Consider the following 7,500-nt stretch of genomic DNA (forward strand, 5'->3'; position numbering starts at 1 on the left):
TTCCTCTGCATGACATTTCAATTGATGATTGGCGGACACTCAAGAACATGGATGCGTGCTCTGTTGCTGTGAATGGACAACGTAGCGTTGCTTGCGTGGTATGCACACAGAATACACACATGAACAATCGCCTGGTTTACCAAGTTTCCTTTTTTATTTTGAAATTCTCTTCTTCGACCTATGGGACATTTCTGAAGCACTTGTAATGTGGGCTGTAATGTTGGCTGTGACATGACTGCCACCTTTAATTTGGAGTAGAGGTTCTTAACCACCGGTCTGCGGTAGGAGATCTACCAGAAAAAAATGTAATGCCGGATGTAATGGCAGTAATGCCAGAATTTATTTTTTTTAACTGCCACTCACTTGCTAGCCATGCCCGACGCATCTGTATTTAATGGAGCAAGTATATATATGCATCATCTACTCCAGGAGCTGATCCAGGATTTTTTGAAAGGGGGTTTCCAGAAATGAAGGGAACAGGGTGCATGCTCACGTAGATGCTGCAAGCGCGAATCTATCAAGGTGTGGGGTCCAGCGCCCACTTAAGGGGCCTGGAAGCTTTGGGATTTTATATACATCCAGTACACTCTGAGAATCTGCTGATCACATTGGCTACATGTTAATAGGGGTTAGGGGGGGGGGGGGGGGGACCTTTGTTTCGATTGTAAAATCTATATAAATAAAAGCCTTAGGTATGTTTCCGCAAGCTATAGCTTGCCCAGTCAGCCGGTCCTTATCAAACGTTTTGTTGGAGTGCTTCCTTGAGTGCTTAAGTCACTTGGTGAGTGCTCTACAAGCTGCTTGGTTGTTCGTTTTCAAGCCATGGCAATACATGGCAAAAGTAGTTGCACTTTCACTCTGAATACATTGATCGATGGACAAAGTTCAGGCCCCACCCTCATATATATATATATATATATATATATATATATATATATATATATATATATATATATATATATATATATATATTGTTGCGGATATGAGGATTGTGTTTTTTTTATTGTGTTGTATTGTATAGTAAATTGTTGTGAAATATTGCTTTATTCTGGACCCTCCTTACTCCAGTTATGTATAAAGGTCAAAGGGCGTCCCATAATTAATTCCATAAAGCATACACGTTAGCCAATCATAGATTTCCCCCTGGTTGATAGTTATATCTTTATTATGTGTATTAGGGTAAGGCCTTGTCTTCCATTAAGATGACACTCCATTGCACCAAGTGAAATAGAGTAGATTCCTTTCACTTTCCCCTTTCATCATTGCCAAGCCTCGATTGCCAATTACATCCCCTCCAAAACCACCATTGAACATGTGCTCGGGTCGGGGAAGAAGGGCGCGCCCGCCCGTCGTCATCAAGGGCGGAGCCAGAGGGTCGCGCGACCAACCAGGGCCGAGGTGAGCACACCGATGGGCGTGTCCTGAAGGCCGGCGGCTTGATCGCCGGAGGCGCTATAAAAGCGTGCGCGCAAGGTACTGCATGAGATCATCCAAGGAAGCACAAAGCCTGCTATTCGTCGCCTTGCTCGCCAAAGTTGGACCAAGCAAGAGAGTTGGGCAAGAAGCAAGCACGTTGTTCAGTTGTGTGGTTGGACCAGACGAGTCCTGGCAAAGCACGCGACGTCCACAGAGCAGCAGCAGCCACAGCAGCAACAACAGCAGCGTGGGGCCTTGACGGCAGTTCCGGAGCAGGGCCGCGAAGGAACGGCGGCTGTTAAACGCGCCGATCGTGCTGCAGTACCATTGGACCTTTCTCTCCCTCCAGCCATCCACCTCCTGCCTTTCCATCCTTCTTGTGTACGTGAGTTTGTTTTGTTTGTTCTGTCCCTGGGTTAATTAAGTTTGTATAAGCTAGCGTTGCAGTGTCTAATATCTTCTGTAAATTACTTTCTTATCTTTCCTTCTTCCTTGGTTACTTTGAGCATGTAAATAATAGGAATAAATTTAGTAGTATTTCCAACCTTTTGGTCTTCTTCTTCTTCTTCTTCACATCCGTCGTTTTAGTCTTTTCCATATCGAATATCTGTGGCGCGATCCGGCCAACGTTCGGGAATCGGGTTAGTCGTGGTAACTGTTAGGGCCGCGGGGCCTCCGCTCGGCAAAACCAACATCTTATCCGCGGTCCGTAACAATTGGTGTCAGGAGTGTCGGATTCGGACCTGGGACTAAATTTATTTAGCCCAAATTTTGGAACACCAATTGTACTATTGGCAGTAACAATTGGTGTCGGGAGCGGGGTCGGACCCGAAGCGCGCTTAACGCGCTCAAAATTACGAGCTGCCAAAATTTGTGTTGTTTTAAAGAAAAACCCGAATTTTGAAATTGCGCCATGGCTGGTCAAGGCGACGGGATGTCGGTGGGAGAGATAGACGGGGTAGAATCGACCCAGGACCTAGGGGAAATGTATGTGGAGGAGGGCAATGAGGAGGTGGTTGAGGAGGTTTCAGGCGCGCAAAATGGCGCTCTCGCGCATGAGGTTACGGGCGCGCAAAATGGCGCCTCACACATGGCTACGGCGCCCGCGACCGTAGCAGCGCCGCCGGTGGATTCGAACCTTTTTTTGCTACAAATGGGGGCCCTTATGGACAAAATGGGACAGCGGCTAGAAGCTAAATTTGAGGGGCTCGGAAGCAAATTGGAGGGACTCGGAAGCAAATTGGAGGGGCTCGGAAGCAAATTTAAGGGCTCCGGAAGCGGAGTAGGGGACAAACTGGGGGGCATGGTTGGCCAAGCCAAAGAAATTAATGAGGGGTTGGAGAGGGACAGAGACCGCAGGTTGAGCGAAAGGGTCCCAAGGGTGCACGACGAGGTAACGCGGGTCGAGAAGTGCTGGTTGAGCGAGGCGGAGGAAAGCGCGGGTACAATGACGGGTGTAGAGATCGCGACCCGGGGTTTGGAAAAGCCGGCGACCGCTGAGGTAGAGAAAATTTTATTAAAGCCAACGGTCGTCGATGTGAATAAAGAAAAAGCAGTAGTGGGAATAATCGAAATTGAAAAAACGACGGAGGTAGCCCGGGAATTGGAGGAAGGAATGGAAACTGCTCAAAGTCTGAATTCACATCCTGATGCCATACTTGCTAATCGTTATAAAGATTTGCAGGTGCGCGTGGAGAAGGGAATCCCCCAGGTGAGTCGTGCTGTGTATTGTGCGGGGAGATTTTGCAGGAGGATGTTTGACGACAAGAGAATTGTCACGCGATTGGGATTGAGGAAGCACCCGGGCGTTGGTGAAGGGTCGCGTGTGAAAAAAAAGTGTGCGTCAAGGGGTGAGCGTGTTACGAAGCGCGAGTGTGAAACCGAGTGCGAGCGAGAATGCACGTCGGGGTGTACGGAGTGTGACACAGGGATTGAGAGCAATACGAAGTGTGCGTCAAGGGGTGAGCGTGTTACGAAGCGTGAGTGTGAAACCGAGTGCGAGCGAGAATGCACGTCGGGGTGTACGGAGTGTGACACAGGGATTGAGAGCAATACGAAGTGTGCGTCAAGGGGTGAGCGTGTTACGAAGCACGAGTGTGATACCGAGTGCGAGCGAGAATGCACGTCGGAGTGTACGGAGTGTGACACAGGGAGTGAGAGCAATACGAAGTGTGCGTCAAGGGATGAGCGTGTTACGAAGCGCGAGTGTGATACCGAGTGTGATACCGAGTGCGAGCGAGAATGCACGTCGGGGTGTACGGAGTACACAATACAATACACAGGGAGTGAGAGCAATACGGAGTGTACGTGCGAGGGGGAGTGTGACACGGAGAGTAAGGTGGTGGTGGAATGTGTGCGAGGAAGCACACCTGAGTTGGTCGTGGCGCAGGTGTGGGAGAGCCCATCTGAGCGCGTTAGTGGGTGGATGCAAGAGAGCACGCCCATGGTGAGTGGTACGGAGTATGTACCGAGTGGGGAGTGCGCAAGACGGTGCGTGAGGTGTGTTAAGGGAGTGTGCGAACGGCGAGTGTGCGCGAGAGGTGTGGTGTGTAACAGGGAGTGCGTTGGTGGAATGTACGGACGGCGTTGGAACGCCGGGTTTTGTGAGTGTCAAAAGGGTCGCGTGTGCGTGTGGGCATGCGAGTAAAGCATCGACGTTGAACGGGGCAGCGTTTAGGGCGACGGATAGCCGATGCGAGCACTCGGGGCGCGGTGTGCTTTGTTGGATGCCAGGCCCGGCGCGGATCGATGCTGCGTCGCTTCTCTTCGAAGCGTCATTGCCGATTCGGGCGTGGCCCCGCCCCGCACGGTCGAGTCCGGGCCTTGTCGGGCGAGGCGACCGGTCCGGTTCAAGGGCGAGTGGGAGGAAGCGGAACGGTGCCCCCTGGTGGGGACGGGGTTCCGACCGGGCGAGCCTCAGCCATCGGGCCCGGGACCGCAAGGTACCGAGCCGCGATGATGCGTGGAACCTCGGCCCGAGCATGCCTCCTCCCCGGAGTCGTGAATACCGGACGGATCCAACCAAGGTGACCAAACCACCCGAATTCATTGCTCGGCTTTGCGAAGCCGAGTTTTAATGATGTGACGACGCACCGAGGCTCAGATAAAGCGGACTGTGATGATGATGATACTGATAGTGTTTTGATCCGAAATTTAGAAAAGTGAATAGAATTGGCAGTAATTGGAACATTTTTGATTGGTTGCAATTGGATGAGCCAAATTGGTAGTGGAAGAGGCCCGATGTGGTGGGATGGCAACTCTGCCATCTCTCACAAAGGGGGCAAAGGAGCACTAGACTTATGGGGTTTGGCAGTGAAAACTAGGCCGGGAGGGTTAGGATATAATGGTAGGGACTTAGAGATTGACAATAGGTAACGTTAAGATTAGGTAGTGACAATGATACCTGTAGTGGGGACGCAGGTAGATTAGAGTGGATGATAATGACGTGGTATGTGCTTAGTTTAAAGGGAAGACGGGGAGCACTAAGTTAGCAGGGCACCAGGTAGATTAGATGATGCCGTGTGTATGGTGAACAGGTGTGATTGCACAGGTGTGCAACTGAACAGGTGTATGGAGCAGTGTTTGAGTGAGTGATGGTGATGAGTATTGTGCTGACCAAATGGTCCAGGAAGGAAGGAGGGTGCAGGTGGCACCAGGTAAGATTGCACAGGTGTGCAACAACAGGTGTATGGAGAATGGTTGTATGGAATAAATGGTATGGAATATATGGAGTATTGGAATGGATGGTCGTGGAGTGAGTACAGTGGAAATTGTGGAGTGGAGTGGATGGTGCGAAGGTGTGAATGGGGAAAGAGTGGACCCCCATCACGAATACCCGGGGAGGGTAGTGTAAGTGTTAGGTAGAGGGTATAGGTAAATTGTGGTTGGATATTGGCATCTGTGGTGCGTGGTGGAAGAATGGTGATTGGATGGGTGCATTAGTGTTGTGGAAATGGCTGGGCGTATAGCCTGTTAGTGTGTGTAGTTGGTTTGGGCACTCCACCACTGTGAGGATGTCGGCCAGGTAAGGCCGCAGGTGGGCTCTGGGAGCCGGTAGAGTTGTTGTGGATGGGGCCCGAGGATCCGGAGGACGGACCCGGGTAGCCCAGTGCCAGAGGGCACCGAGGGGTGACAGAGCCAGGAGGGGCCTTCCCCAATTAGATAGGTTAGGGTGAGGAGCTAGGTAAGCTCGGGTGGCAACTACAGTGGTGGAGGTGTGCAGGTGGGTAGACCTGCTGGGAGAGCTGCACGACCCAGCCTGGAAATTGTGCAAGGGCACAGGGAGTTGAATCGGGGGAGTGAGACCCCAAATTGAGAAGCACCACAGTTTGGTCAATGGGAATTGGTTTTTAGAACCCATCGTGTAAGTTGGCCAATGGATTGGCAGGGAAAGACCCCGGGTAGTGTAAAGTGTGTTAAAGTAATTTAGAGGATAGTTAGGATTGAAGTCTCCTCGCACCATCTGCATCCACTCACCTGAGATGACGTACCTCCACACCATCCCAGGTTGTTTTATTATTTTTGATGCAAATGTTTGGAATGTGAGACGCATCATGACGTGGGTGTGACATTGTGCTTGATGTTCCATCTCTTCCTCCTTATGAGGATTGATGATGAATTGGGTGATGGCAAATTTTGGATAGAGGGATTGTGGGAACGAATTTGGTATAGGGGAAATATGGGGAAGACGTGACATTAGCGACGAATTGGTAAATGTGTAAATTTTTGTAAATATGGGGTAAGGGCAAGGGTAGAGTAGGTGACAGGGGGGGTGACGTACGGTAGGGACGAGTTTTCTCACTTCGCTCTCCGTACGCACTTCGCCTTGCATTGCCTTATTGATGTGTACCCTTGTGACCTTACCCCTCGCTCATCTATCTTTTCCCCGTTTTGTCTCCCACATGAGGGCCTGTGCGCCACTGGGCGCCGAGGGGAGCGTGCGTGAGTCCGCCATTGTGCGCCCGGAACTCCCAGAACCAGCTGTCTGCATCGATGCACCACATTATGGACCACATGTCTGTGGCCGAGCACCACTTATGGACCCCATGGGTTGGGGCATGGCCCCTCTGCTGGAACCGGCCATGAAGGCACGAAATCTTGCTGGCGGACCTTGATCACAGGGCACCGATGCCCCACAGGTGAACCACACTAGTCGGCCCTGTGGGCCATAAATAAAATAAATAAAAATGGACACGTTGGGTGCATTTTAATAGTGCAAATAGGCCGCCAGCAAAGGAAGATGACAACACCAGGAAAATAATAATAGCCAGCAGAGGGAGCCGAAGAGCAAGAGACCACCTGCAGGGTTAGGGGTTGTTGTTTTTTATTTTTATTCATGAACAATGATGACTGTGCACCGATTGGTGCTTGAGGGTGTGTTGGTGCATTTTGGGTGCTTTCATGGTGCGTCGATGCAGAGCAGACTGTCTCCCCCCAGAAAGAACAATCACAGGTCCTGGGTTCGTTTTGTAAATAAAAGCAGAGCCATTGTAAATAATGCTCCCCCACCGTCAGTGTATAGTTTGAAGACCATTCCGCAATTCGGTTAGCTGTGGGCGTGAGTCTGTTAGGTAGGGTGCAATGGAGCAGCGGGACATATTTATTTATGTTTTAAAACTGTCGCACTCAGGGTCAGGTTAAAAGTAGAGGGAACTACACCTACGTGTCACACTAAATTAAAGTTATAGGCCCGGGACGTGCCTAAGAGGAGGAGGGTGCAGTGTTGCGGATATGAGGATTGTGTTTTTTTTATTGTGTTGTATTGTATCGTAAATTGTTGTGAAATATTGCTTTATTCTGGACCCTCCTTACTCCAGTTATGTATAAAGGTCAAAGGGCGTCCCATAATTAATTCCATAAAGCATACACGTTAGCCAATCATAGATTTCCCCCTGGTTGATAGTTATATCTTTATTATGTGTATTAGGGTAAGGCCTTGTCTTCCATTAAGATGACACTCCATTGCACCAAGTGAAATAGAGTAGATTCCTTTCACTTTCCCCTTTCATCATTGCCAAGCCTCGATTGCCAATTACATCCCCTCCAAAACCACCATTGAACATGTGCTCGGGTCGGGGAAGAAGG

General features: G+C 50.1%; 1 protein-coding gene and 1 long non-coding RNA gene across 2 annotated transcripts in view; one reads left to right on the top strand and one right to left on the bottom strand.

Annotated features, from left to right (window-relative positions):
- ANAPC4 (anaphase promoting complex subunit 4) overlaps nucleotides 1-7,500 on the top strand; it is a 98,905-nt gene that overhangs the window by 80,123 nt on the left and 11,282 nt on the right. Inside the window, exon 28 of the mRNA XM_068126754.2 lies at nucleotides 1-98. Coding sequence (XP_067982855.1) covers nucleotides 1-98 — 98 coding nt within the window. The remainder of the gene's footprint in view (nucleotides 99-7,500) is intronic.
- Nucleotides 1-7,500, bottom strand: part of LOC144894056 (uncharacterized) — a 73,887-nt gene that overhangs the window by 58,130 nt on the left and 8,257 nt on the right. The window lies entirely within an intron of this gene.

The sequence above is a fragment of the Myxine glutinosa genome, chromosome 10 (genome assembly GCF_964187855.1).
Source record: "Myxine glutinosa chromosome 10, kmMyxGlut1.1, whole genome shotgun sequence".
Taxonomy (NCBI): Eukaryota; Metazoa; Chordata; class Myxini; order Myxiniformes; family Myxinidae; genus Myxine; species Myxine glutinosa.